Consider the following 16,569-nt stretch of genomic DNA (forward strand, 5'->3'; position numbering starts at 1 on the left):
TACCTTAAATTCCTCCATATACCTGTCTAGTAGTCTCTTAAACTTCACTAGTGTATCTGCCTCCACCACTGACTCAGGCAGTGCATTCCATGCACCAACCACTCTCTGAGTAAAAACCTTCCTCTAACATCCCCTTTGAACTTCCCTCCCCTTACCTTAAAGCCATGTCTTCTTGTACTGAGCAGTGGTGCCCTGGGGAAGAGGCAGTGGTTGTCCACTCTGTCTATTCCTCTTAATATCTTTTACACCTCTAACATGTCTCCTTTGATCCTCCTCTCCTCCAAAGAGTAAAGCCCTAGCTCCCTGAATATGAAATAATTTCACTACTTCAGCAAGTTAGAACCTACAAAGAATTTTAAAGTACTGATAATCATCTTGACTGTTTCAATGAAAATGAAGATTTGGAGGATGCAATTGTCAAAAGCATTGTATGAAAGCAATACATTAACTACACTAGGTGTCTGCACTGATTTTGTTCATTTACAGTCAATTGAAGAACAGAGCAGTGTACACTGGATAAATTCCTCTGAAGATAACTATTAGGAATTAATACAGTTTTATAGTTCTGTAGTAGTATTGATGTTCTAATTTATTCTGTATTTCATTTAAATACATAATTTGTTACTCAGTTAAAATAGTAATTTGTCTTTTTTTTAACACCTTTTTACTACTTCCATGAAACTTCAGCTAATTGGGACAGTTGCTTAATTGGGCCAAAATGTACTGGGCCCAATGTGTCCCAACTAACTGTATAATGGTTGCTTTTCATTTTACTAAATGAAATGGTTGAAACTTACCCTCGGAGCAGATTCCATGGATGGTACAGTTTAAAGGTCCACAGTTCAGTAGGTCACACGATGGTCCAGACCAAAAGCCAGAGCAGTAACAAACTCCAAGTAAACAGTCTCCATGCCCACTGCAGTCTGGGGGTACACACTCAGGTTCATGTACACATATGACCGTGGAAACAGAACGAGGACAGCGCCACATGGGATCAGATTTACTGTTAAAGGAAAGATTTCTGACTTCAGAAAGTCGACAGGACACAGCATTTTGGTTTCAGTTTAATATTCATGGACCAGTTCAGTTAACTCACTAAAGGACTGGCAGTCTTCAATGTTGAACCACAAGATTTCACATCAAAAACTGAATGGGATATTGTTATTACACAAGTACATACTGAGGCCTTATAAGGCACTGGTCAGGCTCCATATAGAGTATTCTGAGCGGTTTGGGGCCTCTTAATGAAGGAAGGATGTGCTGGCATTGGAAAGATTCTGGCAATGAGGAGAGTTTGACAACTCTGGGCCTGTACTCACTGGAGTTTAAAAGAATGAGGGAGAAATCTCATTGAAACCTATCAAATATTGAAAGTGGGTGGGGAGAGGATGTTTCCTATACTGTTAGGGTGTAAAACCAGAAGGTACAACCTTAGAACAGAGGGTTGTCCATTTAGAACAGAAATGTGGAGGAATTTCTCAAGCAGAGGGTGAATCTGTGGATTTCATTGCCACAGATGGCTGTGCAGGACAAGTCATTGGGTATTTTTATAGTGGTGGAGGATAGGGTCTTCATTAGTCAGGGTGTCAATAATTACAGGGAGAAAGCAAGGGAATGGGGTTGGGAGGGATAATAAATCAGCCACGATGGAATGGCAGAACAGACTCAATGAACTGAATGGCCTAATTCTGCCCCTCAGTCTTAAACAAAAGTGTAAAAATCCCCTTCAAAATGCAGAGATCCCTGTTAGGAAACATTGTGACCAGCTTAGCTGAATTAACCATTAGATTTGTATCTTAATGTTTTTAATAGCTTCCAAAGATTTCCACATGTGGGCTTCAAATGGAAATCCGGGTGAATTTTAAAACTCAAACTGAAAAATAGGACTATAATATATAACAGAGCACTGGCCAAAATATCAACTGAACTGAGGCCTTTATAGGGCCTCCTTTGTATGTGGATCCCCGATTCAGAGTTCAAGGCAAGTCAGGTGAGGTTTATTGTCATTTAATGTACATTGTCATGTATTTCACGTATATAATGTATACAGAAACAAAACATTTCTCCGAACCAGGGTGCAAGGTGCAGTAGTACACATAACACACGGTAACTTACGAAGGCAAGGACAAGCTCTACAGATGAATTATACATAAATAACTAAAATATTTTACTATTAAATGTTGTAAGGTAAGGAACAGGTTAATTAGTGACACTTCAAATATGATCCAGCCTGGAGTTCAGAAACCAAACAGCATGGCGGAAGAAACTGATTCCCATCCTGACCGTTCCTGTTTTTATACATCAGAGTCTCGTGCCTGACGGTCAAAAGTCAATGAGAATACTGGATGGACGGGTGGGATCCTTGACCATACTAAGGGCCCTGCGTACGCAGCGCTCCTGACAAGCGTCCCCAATGGACCGTAGGGAGACCCCTATGGAGTGCTCGGTGGAGGGGAGAGGTCGTCGCTTTGCTGCTGCTTGTGTGTGGGAGGGGGCTTTGAGATTCTAATGTTTAACTGTTATACATTCTTTGGGGCACTCCTCTGTTTTCGTGGATGTTTGCGAAAAAAAGTAATTTCAGGATGTATATTGTATACGTTTCTCTGACATGAAATGTACCGATTGAACCTATTGATGATCCTCTCACCTGTTCTTACGGTCTGTTGTGGAGACGCTGAGGTGATAGATAATAAGGGTTCAGGTGAGGGCATCCCTGATGTGAATTCCCAGGAACTTTGTGCACTTCACACTCTCTACAGAGGAGGATGGTTTGTCTGCACCTTCCTGAAGTCCACAATAATTTCCTTAGTCTTCTCCTCATTCAGGCTTAGGTTGTTCTTCTGACGACTATCCACCAGCCGCTCCACTTTCTCTCTACACTCCGTCTCATCATCGTTCTTGTTAAGGCCAACCACCGTTGCATCATCCACAAACTTGATGACAGTTTGAGCTAGATCCTGCGACACAGTCATGCATCAGCAGTGTGAACAGGAGCAGGATGAGCACACAGCCTGGGGGGTGGTGCACTAGTGCCCAGCGTAAGGGGACGAGAGACAATACTACCTTCCTAGACTGACTGTGGCCTCACTGTTAATGTCAGGTATCCAGATGCAGAGGGGGATGTTGAGACCCAGCGAGGACAGTTACCCCACCAGTTTCTGGGGTATGATTGTGTCGAATGATGAATTGACATAATAAACAATAAACAGCAGTCTGGCATACGAGAGCCCATTTTCCAGGTGGGACAGGACAGAGAGAAGGGCAGAGGCTATTGCATAGTCAGCGCATCGATTTGAGCGATAAGTGGACTCAAAAAGGGTCCGGTGTAACCAGGAGAAAGGCACGAACGTACTCCATGACCAGTCTCTCAAAGCATTTCATAACGGTCAATGCTAATGCCACGGCATGACTAGAAGGGCTGAGATTGGCCTGTTTCCACGCTGTAACTGTTATATGTGGACGATAGTCATTTAGGCAGGTTACTGTTGCTTTCTTTGGCACTCGAAAACCACAAGACCACAAGATATAAGAGCAGAATTAGGCCATTTGGACCATCGAGTCTGCTCCGCCATTTCATCATGGCTGATCCAATTTTCCACTCAACCACAAGCTCCTGCCTTCTCCCCGTATCCCTTTATGTCCTGACCAATCAAGAATCTATCAACTACCGCCTTAAGTATACATAGACTTGACAAAGAATTCCACAGATTCACAATGCTCTGGCTAAAGGAAGTACTCCTCATCTCCATTCTAAAAAGATGCCCCTCTGTTATGAGGCTCTATACTCTGGTCTTAGGCTTTCCCAACATAGGAAACATCCTCTCTACATCCAACTATCACCATTTGATAGGTTTCAATTAGGTCACTCCTCACTCTTGTGAACTCTAGTGAATACAGGCCCAGAGCCATCGAACACTCTTCATATGACAAGCCATTCAATCCTGGAATCATTTTCAAGAACCTCCTTCAAACCCTCCCCAGTTACAGCACATCCTTTGTAAGATAAGGGGCCCAAACCTGCTCACAATATTCCATGTGAAGAGTACTTCTATATTCCAGTCCTCTTGAAATGAATGCTAACATTGCATTTTCTTTCCTCACCACAATCTCAACCTGCAAATTAACCTTTAGGAAACCTGCACAAGGATTCCCAAGTCCCTTTGCACCTCCATTTTTTGTATGTTCTCTCCACTTAGCAAATAATCAACCCTTTCATTTCTTCTTCCAAAGTGCATGACCATTCACTTCCCGACACTGTATTCCATTTGTCATCATTGTCCATTCTCCTAATCTGTCCAAGTCCTTTTATAGCCTCTCTACTTCCTCAAAACTACCTGTCTCTCCACCTATCTTCATATCATCTGCAAACTTTGCAACAAAGTCATCATCAAAATCATTGACATTTAGCGTAAAAAGAATCAGTCCCAACGCAGACCCCTGTGGAACACCACTAGTCACTGGCAGCCAGTCAGAAAAGGCTCCCTTTATTCCACTCTGTCTGTTGCTAATCAGCCACTGCTTTGTCTATGCTAGTATCTTTCCTGTAATACCATTGGCTCGTAGCTTGTTAATCAGCCCCATGTGTGGCACCTTGTCAAAGGTCTTCTGAAAATCTAAGTACACAACATCAACCAATTCTCCTTTGTCTATGCTGCTTGTTACTTCTTCAAATTCCAACAGATTTGTCAGGGAAGATTTTCTCTTGAGGAAAACATCTGTGTCCAAGTACCCTGAGACCTAATCCTTAATAATTGACTCCAACGTCTTCCAAACCACTGAGGTCAGACTAATTGGCTTATAATTTCCTTTCTTCTGTCTCCCTCCCTTCTTGAAGAGTGGAGTGACATTTGCAATTTTCCAGAACCATTCCAGACTCTAGTGATTCTCAGAAGATCTTTACTAATGGCTCCACAATCTCTTCAGCCACCTCTTTCAGAACTCTGGGGTGGACACCATCTGGTCCAGGTGAGGTATCCACCTTAAGACCTTTCAGTTTCTCAAGAACCTTCTCTCTTGTTATGGGGACAATAGACTGCTCCAGAGAGATGTTGAGTTTATTCGTCAGCTGGACTGTACAGCCTTTCAGAACTCAACCTGACATATTATCAGGCCCCACAGCTTTGTGTGGGTTGATTCTGGCCAGGGTCTACCTCACCTCAGCTTTAGCCAGACTGAGTGTCTGCTCGCCTGGGGGAAGGGGGGTGGGCATCCTCGCCAGCATTCAAGATTCGTTCAAAGTAAATTTATTATCAATGTACATAAATCTGACCATATACTACCCTTAGATTCACTTTCTTGCAGGCATTCACAGTAAATATAAATAAATACAGTAGAGTCAATGAAAAGCCATACATATTTGGACAGGTATAATATGATTAGGAGTAGTCAGCGTGGCTTTGTCAAGGGCAGGTCGTACCTTACGAGCCTGATTGAATTTTTTGAGGATGTGACTAAACACATTGATGAAGGAAGAGCAGTAGATGTAGTGTATATGGGTTTCAGCAAGGCATTTGATAAGGTACCCCATGAAAGGCTTATTGAGAAAATAAGGAGGCATAGGATCCAAGGGAACATTGCTTTGTGGATCCAGAACTGGCTTGCCCACAGAAGGCAAACAGTTGTTGTAGACAGGTCATATTCTGCTTGGAGGTCAGTCACTGGTGGTGTGACTCAGGGATCTGTTCTGGGACCCTTACTCTTTGTGATTTTTATAAATGACCTGGATGAGGAAGTGGAGGGACACAAAGGTTAGGGGTTTTGTGGATAGTGCGGAGGGCTGTCAGAGGTTACAGTGGGACATTGATAGGATGCAAAACTGGGCTGAGAAGTGGCAGATGGAGTTCAACCCAGATAAGTGTGAGGTGGTTCATTTTGGTAGGTCAAATATGATGGCAGAATATAGTATTAATGGTTAGACTCTTGGCAGTGTGGAGGATCAGAGGGAGCTTGGGGTCCGAGTCCAGAGGACGCTCAAAGCAGCTGTGCAGGTTGACTCTGTGGTTAAGAGGTATATGGTGTATTGGCCTTCATCAATCGTGGAATTGAATTTAGGAGCTGAGAGGTAATATTGCAGCTATATAGGATCCTGGTCAGACCCCACTTGGAGTTCTGTGCTCAGTTTTGGTCGCCTCACTGCAGAAAGGATGTGGAAACCACAGAAAGGGTGAAGAGGAGATTTACAAGGATGTTGCCTGGATTGGGGAGCATGCCTTATGAGAACAGGTTGAGTGAACTCAGCCTTTTCTCCTTGGAGGATGAGAAGTGACCTGAAAGAGGTGTGTAAGATGATAAGAGGCATTGATTGTGTCAGAGGCTTTTTTCCAGGGCTGAAATGGCTGCCACAAGAAGACACAGGTTTAAGGTGCTGGGGAATAGGTACAGAGGAGATGTCAGGGGTAAGTTGTTGTTGTTTTTTTTAAATACACAGAGAGTGGTGAGTGTGTGGAATGGGCTGCTGGCAAAGGTGGTGGAGGCAAATACAATAGGGTCTTTTAAGAGACTTGGATAGGTACATGGAGCTTAGAAAAATAGAGAGCTATGGGTAAGCTTGGTAATTTCTAAGATAGGGACATGTTTGGCACAACTTTGTGGGCCGAAAAGCCTGTAATGTGCTGTAGGTTTTCTATATTTCTATGACAACAATCTTTGCAAATACAAAAAAAGGAAAATAAATAAATAAGCAATAACTAGTGAGAACGAGTCCTCAGGCAGTTGGATCAGTTCAGTATTGAGGTAAGTTAAGTTATCCAGTCTGCTTCACTAGCTAATTTACAACAACTTTTCCTTTTAAGTGGACAGTAATTACCATCATGAAGGGTAGTGGGGTAGAGTTACGTCTCTACCAAAGGACGTGTAAGGTGCCCCTTCCCTCCGCTGGCCATCAGGTCACCCTTGAGCAAGGGGTAGAACCTGCTTTGTTGCCTCCCTTCCCCCCCCCCCACCCAGTCAGGAGTACGAGAAGCCATGGGAGCTGGTGGTGGATGGTCGTAAGAGCAGCTGGTGCATATCACAAGTCCGGGTTATGTTAGCACTGACACCGGGCAGACTATCTCGGAATATTGATAATGGCTGGGGTCACCCGTCTTGTAAAGACACTGCCCAGGAGGTGGCAATGGGAAACCACTTCTGTAAAAAAACTTGCTAGAACAATTATGATCATGATTGCCCATGTCATACGACATGGCACATGAGAATGACGATGATGATCACCATCGGAGACATGCTCTCTTCTTGATACTATCATCGCGGAGTTGGTACAGAGCCACATGTACTGATTAATGTGCCACTTCCCCCCCCCCCAACCCCGACCCCGCCATCAGCTTTATGGGAACTACATCAACTCTACCTTGTTGTCCTCTTTTGCATTATTTATTGATTTTTTAAAAAAAAAATGCAAACGTCCGTGGGGTTCTCCTCATCTGTGATGGTTGGTCTCTGACTGCTGGAGAGTTATCACCCCTGAGTATTTGGAGCTTCTGAATCTTGTACTGTCCCTCATCAGTTGAACCATTGGATCTCCATCCCATTGGCTCAAGGACACCTTACTGGTCATTGTACAGGGCTGCAACCAACATCGTTCCATGGCTCTGCCCACCCCAGCCTTGTGTATTTGTGTCTTTACACTCTTACTGTTCCAAACCAGACAGAGTCCAACAAGATTACCGATTTCAGGTCTGGCATTTTACATAACAAGTATTTACTCCTCTCAGAATGGTCTCCGGTTTATTTCTCTGATTAGATTGTCCAAGAGTAAGAATCAGTTCAGAGTCAACAAAAGGGGGGAAAACAAAGATAACTGGCTTGTCCAGGGTGCTTCCCCTGTCCTTGATTAGACTGAAGTTTCTTCTGCCCAAAAAATGAATCCTGCCTATTTTCACAGTTGGCTTTTGTTTTTTGAGAGCTGTTGCAAAAAGCAGCTGCCCTGATTAGCTAGTGGTCCAATTAACTGGAATCCAGAGTCTTCTGACTCAATAGAAATAATCAGTTTCCAGTTACTATTACAACACACACAAAGTGCTGGAGGAACTCAGCAGGCCAGGCAGCATCTATGGAAATGAATAATCAGAGAACATTTCAAGCCGAGAGCCTTCTTCAGGACTCCAGAATAAAAAGGTTGGAGCGAGAGGAAGGAGGATAGCTAGGTGTTAGGTGAATCCAGGTGGGTAGGAAAGGTAAAGGGCTGGAGAGGAAAGAGTCTATTAGGAGAGTAGAGTGGACCAGAAGAGAAAGAGAAGAAAGGACCCACCAGGAGGTAGATGAGGAGAGGGCAGAGTGGGGAATAGAAGAAGAGGGGAAGGGGTCGGGAAAATTTTGTACCAGAAGGAGAAATCGATATTCATGCCATCAGGATGGCATTTCCATTTCTGTTTGAACTTCACGGAAGATCACGAGGAGCATGAAAAATTCATCTTACTCCAGTGCAAAAATCAAGTGCAGTTACTGACAACCAAAAGAAGCAACTGCAATAAAAAGTTAAAACCCTAATCTGCTCATTCACTCTTTTCAAATGCCTCTGAAGTGCCGTCTGTTTAGAATACTGAACCTTTGGCTTTTAGCTGTTAGGTGTAGTCTTGCAAAGTAGTTATGGCTTGATTTCACTTCAGCTGAGGCTCTGACTAGTTGTACTCCAGTAAAGATTGTATTGGTTTTGTTGATTGTTTGCATTCTAATCACAGGATGAAAATCCAGGTCTGGTGGGGTGGCACAGTAATGTAGTAGTAAGCTAACTCCTTAAAGTGCCAGCGATCAATGATTGCATACCTGCAGATGCCCCTGTTCTCAGGGCTGTTGGAAATTGATGTTTTTGATCCAAGGTTCTTTGGAAGTCAAGGATGAGGCCTAAAACTCGCTTCTTGTTATTGTTTGTTAAGCATTACAAGGACAAGGAAGAAAAAGGCAGGAAAATGAAGCACGAGGGTGGAAGGGAGAAAGATCTTACTAACAGGGAGTAGAAACAGAAGAAATGAACAAATTAACCTGGTTTGCTCCTCTTGCCCCAGATTACTCCAGACAAATTCTATTGTTGCAATTAACCAAACAGATAGCCCCATTCAAGATTTCACACAAGATAAAGGAGCAGAAGTAGGCCATTCAGCCCATCGAGTCTGCTCCACAACTCCACCATCTATTCTCCCATCCAGTTCCAATTTCCGGCTTTTTCCCCATATCCCTTGATACCCTGACTAATTAGGTACCTGTCAATCTCCTCCTTAAACATCCTCAATGATCGGGCCTCCGCAGCTGTACGTGGCAACGAATTTCATAAATCCATGACCCTCTAGCTAAAATAATTTCTCCTCATCTGTTTTAAATGGGTGCCCTCTAATTCTAAGACTGTGGCCTCTTGTCCTGGACTCACCCACCAAGGGAAACAGCCTTTCCACATCTACTCTGTCCAACCCTTTCAACATTCGAAATGTTTCTATGAGATCCCCTCTCATTCTTCTATACTCTAATGAATACAGTCCAAGAACTGACCAACACTCCTCATATGTTAGCCCCTGTAAATCATCCTCGTAAATCTTCTCTGAACTTTCTCCAACATCAGTACATCCCTTCTAAGATAGGGGGCCCAAAACCGCACTTAATTCCAAATGAGGTCTCACCAATGCCCCATAGAGCCTCATCAACACCTCCTTACTCTTATACACTATTCCTCTTGAAATGAATGACAATATAGCATTCACTTTCCTTACTGCTGATCCAACCTGGTGGTTAACCTTTAGGGTATCCTGCGCGAGGACCCCCAAGTCCCTTTGCACTTCCGATTTTTGAATTTTCTCCCCATCTAAATAATCTGCCCAATTATTTCTTCTTCCAAAATGCACAACCGTACATTTCTCAATTTTGCATCTCATATGTCATTTCTTTGCCCACTCTCCTAAACTGACCAAGTCTCTCTGTAACCTTTCCATTTCTTCAACACTTCCTGCTCCTCCACCTATCTCGGTGTCATCCGCAAACTTAGCCACAAAACCATTTAATCCACAATCTAAATCATCGATATACAGTGTAAAAAGCAGTTGAGTGTTTAATTCCTGCCTCTGCCTGTAATGAGTTCTCTCCGTAACCACATGGGTCCCACGTTCCAAAGCCAATCTGTTTAGGAGTTTGTAAGTTACAGGCATGCTATATTGGCGTTGGAAGCATGGCGACTCAAGCACATCCTCGGACTGTGGTTGTTGACACAATGATGTATTTCAAGATTTAAGATTGTTTTGTCATTTCCAGTACACAAGTGTAAAGGAATATGAAATAATTGTTATTCCGGATCTGATGCAGCACAAAAAACCCCACAATATGATAAAGAGCATAATAATAATGCAATAAACATAAATACAAAAGATAGCTCGTATGCATTGACCGACTGTCTCAGAGTTCAAAGTAAACTTATTTTCAAACCACATAGGCAGTATGCCACCAAGTGATTCATTTTCTTCGGGGCTTAAATTCAAGACACACAATAAGATTAATGAAAGACCACCACCAACAGGACGGACAAACAACTAAAGTGCAAAAGTCAACAAACTGCAAATACAAAAGAAAAAAGAATTAATACATTCTGACCACTAGTTCCTGCACCCAACCAGAAAAGGCCCCTTTTATTCCCACTCGCTACCTTCTTCCTGTCAGCCATTCCCCTATCTGTGCCAGTATCTTTCCTGTAACATATAGGACTTTATCTTGTTAAGCAGCCTCATGTGACACCTTTTCAGATGCCTTCTGAAAATCCAAGTAACTGACATCCACAGCCTCTCCTTTGTCCATTCTGTTTGTTACTTCCTCAAAGAAATCCAACAGATTTGTGAGGCAAGATTTCCCTTGACATAAACCATGCTGACTTTGACTTATTTTATCATTAGTCTCCAGGTACCCCAAACCTCATCCTTAATAATAGATGAGCTGACATTGGAGAATGTTCAGAGGTGGTTCACAAGAATGATTCCAGAAACGAAAGGTTTACAATATGATTGATGGTTCTGGGCCTGTACTCGTGGAATTTCAAAGAATGAGAGGGGGAACTTATTGAAACCAGTCGAATGTTGAAAGGTCTAGATAGCGTGGATGTGAAGACCATGTTTCCTATGGTGGAGGATTCTTGGACCAGAGGGCACAGCCTCAGAATAGAAGTACATCCTATTAGAACAAAGGTGAGGATGAATTTCTTCAGCCAGAGGGTGGTGAACGTATGGAATTCATTGCCAGAGACGACTGTGGAGACCAAGCCACTGAGTATATTTAAAGTGGAGATTGATAGGTTCAGTCAAGGTGTGAACGATTATGAGGAGAAAGCAGGAGAATGGGGTTGAGAGGGAAATGGATCAGCCATGATGAAATGCCGGAGCAGACTTGACGGGCTAAATGGCCTAATTCTGCTCCTATATCTTATGGTCTTAAGTTACAATAAAATTGAATATTTGGAGGATACAATCATCAAAAGCATCCTTTGAAGTACTAGGTGTTGGTGCTGATTTTGTTCATTTATAGTTGATCAAAAGAACACCGCAGTGCGCACTGAATGAATTCCTCTGTCGATAAGTATTAGGAACTAATATGGCTTTATAGTATTGCAGTGGTATCGATAGTGTTCTAATTTGTTCTGTATTTGATTTAAATGCACAGTTTGCTACTCAGTTAAACTGTAATACCTTTTTAACAATTTCCATGAAACTTCAGCTAATTGAGGCAGCCATTCAATGGGCCAAAATGTTCTGGCCCTAACGTACCCCAATTAACCAGAATCCACTGTATTCCATCCTCCCTCAATGGAGAACGATTTTTGCAAAAACAATAGCAAAGATCAGAATCAAGGCAAATAATTTCAGAATGTCCCAACTCAACATGAAACTAATGAATTATAAAGGTGTACAAAGCATTCCTCCAAAATATCTGCTTCTATAACTTCAATTAGTACTAAACTTGATATTCTTTATATGTACATACCAGTGATCTGATGGATAGCTTGCAAGTGTTCCGTTAAGTATCAGAGTAGCCGATCCGCCTCCATCCAAATTAATGGCGTTAATAACCCCTTGGCTCTTTAAAAACATGGCAACCTCCCATAGATTTAGCCTGCAATATAAATTCAAACTGCAGTTAATTCAAAACAAATCCTTTTCTGACATTGCCTGTCCAATGAGACCGAAGGTTTGTGCTGGTCCAACCATGTGGGTACCACGGCCAAAACAGCTCAACAGCACCTCTGCTTTCTCAGGAGGCTATAGGACGCCAACCAGCCGGCTGGAATGTTTGAGGGCATAGTCAGCCTCTCACCACTACAGTCAGAGGTTCCCACCTGCTTCAAAAGGGTGACAATTACACTAGTGCCCAAGAGCAGGGTGAGCAGTAATCATGCGGTGGCACTCACATCTACCAGGTGTGCGATGGCCACAATAAACTCCTGCCTGAGCAAGGACCTGGATCCACTGCAATTTGCCTACGCCACAACAGGTCTACAGTTGATGCAATCTCATTGGCTCGTCATTCCGCCTCGGATCACCTTGACAACACTCATGTCAGGCTGCTGTTTATTGGTTACTGCTCAGTGTTCAACACAATCGTGCCCTCAGTTTTAATCAGGAAGCTCCAAAATCTGGGTCTTTGCAAGCCTACAACACACACAAAATGCTGCAGAAACTTAGCAGGCCAGGCAGCATCTATGGAAAAAAAGTACATTCTGGCCTAAAACGTTGAGTGTACCTTTTTCCATAGACGCTGCTGGGCCTGCTGAGATCCCCCAGCATCTTGTGTGTGTTGCTCGGATTTCCAGCATCTGCAGATTTTCTCTTGTTTGCCTTTGTAACGTCCCTCTGTAACTGGATCTTTTCATCCCCACCGGGAGACCACATTTGGTGCAGATGAGGAATAATACCTCCACCTTGCTGACAATCAATACTGGTGCATCTCAAGATGAGTGCTTAGCCCACTGCTCCACCCTCCCTACAACCACGATCGCGTGGCTAAGCACAGCTCAAGCACCAATCTGCAAATTTGCCAATAACACAATTATTGTTAACAGATTTCAGCAGCCAGACTGATCAGCTGGTTGAGCAGTGTCAGAGCATTCAAAAATCAGTAAAACCAAGGAACTGATTGTGGACTTCAGGAACGGAAAGTTGAAGGAACGGGAGTGGAAAGGGTGAGCAGCTTTCAGTTCCTGAGTGTTAACATCTGAGGATCTATCTATCCTGGGTCCAACATATTGATGCAATTGCAAGGTACACACAACAGTGGCTATGTTTCATTAGGAGTTTGAGCAGAATTAATATTTCAGTAAAGACACTTGCAAATTTCTACAGATGTACTGTGCAGAGCATTTTAATGGGGTGCATCACTGTCCGATATGGAGGGGCCACTGCACAGGATGGGAAAAAGCTGCAAGAAGTTGTAAGCTCAGCTAGGTCCCACATCTGCACAAACCTCCCCAGCAGTGAGGACATCTTCAAAAGGCATCATTAAGGACCCTCATCACCCAGGACATGCCCTCTTCTCATTGCTACCAGCACGGTGGTGGTACAAGACACACACTCAATACTTCTGGTTCAGCTTCTTCCCCTCCACCTTCAGATTTCTTAATGAACAAAGAACCCATGAACACTACCTCAATACTTTTTCACTTTTTCTGCACTTAGATAATTTTAATTTTATAGACATTGTAATTTATAGTTATTACACACTGCTGCTGCAGAGCCACAAGTTTCATGACGCATTTCACACTCTCCACCGCTGACCCCCGATAAGGACTGGCTAAAAAATGTTGTTAAAGTAAAGACGGAATACAAAAGTAAGCTGGCCAATAATATAAAAAGTAGCAGAAGTTTCATCAGATCCATAAAGTGTGAAAGAGGCAAGAGTGGATATCGGACCACTGGAAAACGATGTTGGGGAAGCAGTATGGGGGTCAATAAATTAACGGACAAACCGAATAAACATTTTGCATTGGTCTTCACTGTGGAAGACATTTGCAGTACGGTGGAGGTTTCAGTGTCAGGAGGCATGAAGTGCGTGAAGTTACCACAACTAGAGAAAAGTTTCTTGGGAAACAGAAAGTTCTGGAAGTGGTTAAGGCACTGGTATAATTATTGCCTTTTTGAAGCAGGTGGGAAATTCCACCCGTCGGAGAGAGAGGTTGAAAGTGGCGGCACAAAACCAAGGCCATTTATATTTAATTAAAATCAAAGTTATGTTTGACAGTTGTCAAACAAACCCAAGGATCTTTACTTGATGGAAAGTTAAGAGGCTCCCTATCCACAGGTCAATGAGAACACAAGTTGCCAAGTTTCACACATCAAACATTGCAACATAGTAAAAGCCATGATGCTGTGTTGGCCTTCTAACCTATTCTAAGATCAATCTAACCTTCTCTCCTACATAGCCTTCTATTTTTCAATCATCCATGTATCTGCCTAAGAGGTTTTTTTTTAAAAAATGCCCCTAATGAATCTGCCTTTACCACATCAGGATGTTCCATACACCCACCGCTCTCTATTAAATAGCTTACTTCTGACCACCCCCCTCCCCCGTACTTTCCTCAAATCTCTTTAATATTATTCACCCTAGTATTAGCCATTTTCACCCCAGTATAAAGTCTCTGGCTGACCACGTGATCCATGCCTCTATCTTGTACACCTCTATTAGGCCTCTCTCTCAATCTCTTTCACTTCGAAGTGAAAAGCCCCAGCTCACTCAATCTGTCTTCACAAGACGCCCTCTAGTCCAGGCAGCATCCTGGTAAATTTCCTCTGCACTCTAAAGCTTCCAGGTCCTTCCTTTAATGAGGCAACCAGAACGGAACACAATATTCCAACATTATATCGTAGCTCTTGAACACAATCTCCTGACCAATGAACCACATCATTTGCATTCTTATCCACCCCAGCAAACAGGTCAATGGACCTCTGGCTCATTATGACTGACACTTTCCCTATCAAGACATTTTTGACATTTATTATTTTTCTGCAACACGTACAACACGCTGGAGGAACTCAGCTGGTTGGGCAGCATCCGTGGAAACAAGCAGTCAATGTTTTGGGCCGAGACCCTTCAAAGGGTGCTGAGTTCCTCCAGCGTGTTGTATGTGTTGCTTTGACCATAGCATCTGCAGTGTGCTTTGAGTTTATTATTTTTTCTGCACTTGTGTGGTTTTGCAAGTCCAACCCCACAGCACTCCAGTTTAAGGATTGGCCTCAGAATACTTCTCCCTACAACCTGCTAACAGATACAAACACAATCCTCTCAAATCACACTGTGCAGCTGAGAGTTCAAGAAACACTGCAGTAGCAATGTTTTGCAGATCATAATTATTTTCAAAAGACCCTGAATCCATTGTAATGGGAAGGAATGTATGACCAATATTGCAGATTTTTTGAAAACTGAAAACCTCTGTAAATGAAACCATCCCTTCTACAAGACAAAAGGTTGCAGACACTCCACGGGAGGTGGAAGTACTGCAAACCCCATCCTCCAGAAAGAACAATGGAAATGGAGGACATCAAGAATTTTCAAGATTCTAGATTGTTGAAAGCCCTTTCCTGTACACAAGTGTAAAGGAGAACAAAATCACTGTTACTCCAGGTTAGCTGCAGCACAACACCAAAGATAAAGATCCAGCAAGATGGAGATCCAGAGACCAACAGCAGCATCTTACAGGTAGCTTAAAAAACTATTCTTTTAAATATACTACTTCTTCTGAACTAGGATTGATTTCAGCCTTTGGTTTCCCTTTTAAGTGTGTATTTTTGGGCAGACTGAATGATCAGGCACTTCTATGATTTCCTGGGGGTGGAGTGCAGCTATGGCCGTCACTGGGGGTGTACGCTGCATTGATTCCTAAAGGCGGAATATGAAATTGTGCTTGGCTCCAGTATCTCGTGCTGATTAAAGCTCTGAGCAAGATTAAAACTGACAAGGACAAGAGTGGAAAATGAAGGGGTGTTCAATACCGTCTGCCTGTGTTTGACTGGACTCCCTCCTGCTGTTGCCAGCAGAAAGTGCAGGCATCTTGCGTCCCAAGATTCAATCACCTCGGAGTCTTGTGGCTTGATACCATGAACTCACTTTAGGCTGTGGTTTGATGTTTAATGCCTTCAGTACTGAATGTGGTTGTCTATGCTACAGTGGAGGCTACATCAGTAAATATATTTCAGACAAGGTTGGATATGATTGATTTTTGCATAGTAGGGGAATTAAGGTTTATGGGGAAAAGGCAGGTAGGTGGAGATAAATCCATGGCCAAATCAGCCATGATCTTAGTGAATGGCGGAGCAACTCGAGGGGCCAGATGGCTGACTCCTGCGCCTATTTCTTGTTCTTACTTAATCAAGGTCTGTAGCCATTGACACAACCGAGAACTGACCAACTTGGCAGCTGTGGCCATGGCCATCATCTCCTGGACTGGCTCTGCTCACCTCAGTGGCTCATGGCTGTAGACTCACTTTCGGGGATTCTAGTCTGATGTTTAATGTTGCGTGTGATATTTACATCATTTTTGTTGACTGCACAGTTTACTTTTTTTTCCCCTCTCATGTCTGATGGTCTTGTGTGGGGGTTTTCTTTAAACAGGTTGTATTG

At 43.1% G+C, this 16,569-nt stretch overlaps 1 protein-coding gene across 1 annotated transcript in view; it reads right to left on the reverse strand.

The window, feature by feature from the left end:
- nagpa (N-acetylglucosamine-1-phosphodiester alpha-N-acetylglucosaminidase) overlaps positions 1–16,569 on the reverse strand; it is an 81,878-nt gene that overhangs the window by 35,067 nt on the left and 30,242 nt on the right. The window contains exons 5-6 of the mRNA XM_059985120.1: positions 11,944–12,072; positions 798–1,003 (exon numbers count right to left, since the gene is read on the reverse strand). Of these exons, the coding sequence (XP_059841103.1) occupies positions 798–1,003; positions 11,944–12,072 (335 nt within the window). The remainder of the gene's footprint in view (positions 1–797; positions 1,004–11,943; positions 12,073–16,569) is intronic.

Source organism: Hypanus sabinus, chromosome 1 (assembly GCF_030144855.1).
Source record: "Hypanus sabinus isolate sHypSab1 chromosome 1, sHypSab1.hap1, whole genome shotgun sequence".
Classification (NCBI taxonomy): Eukaryota; Metazoa; Chordata; class Chondrichthyes; order Myliobatiformes; family Dasyatidae; genus Hypanus; species Hypanus sabinus.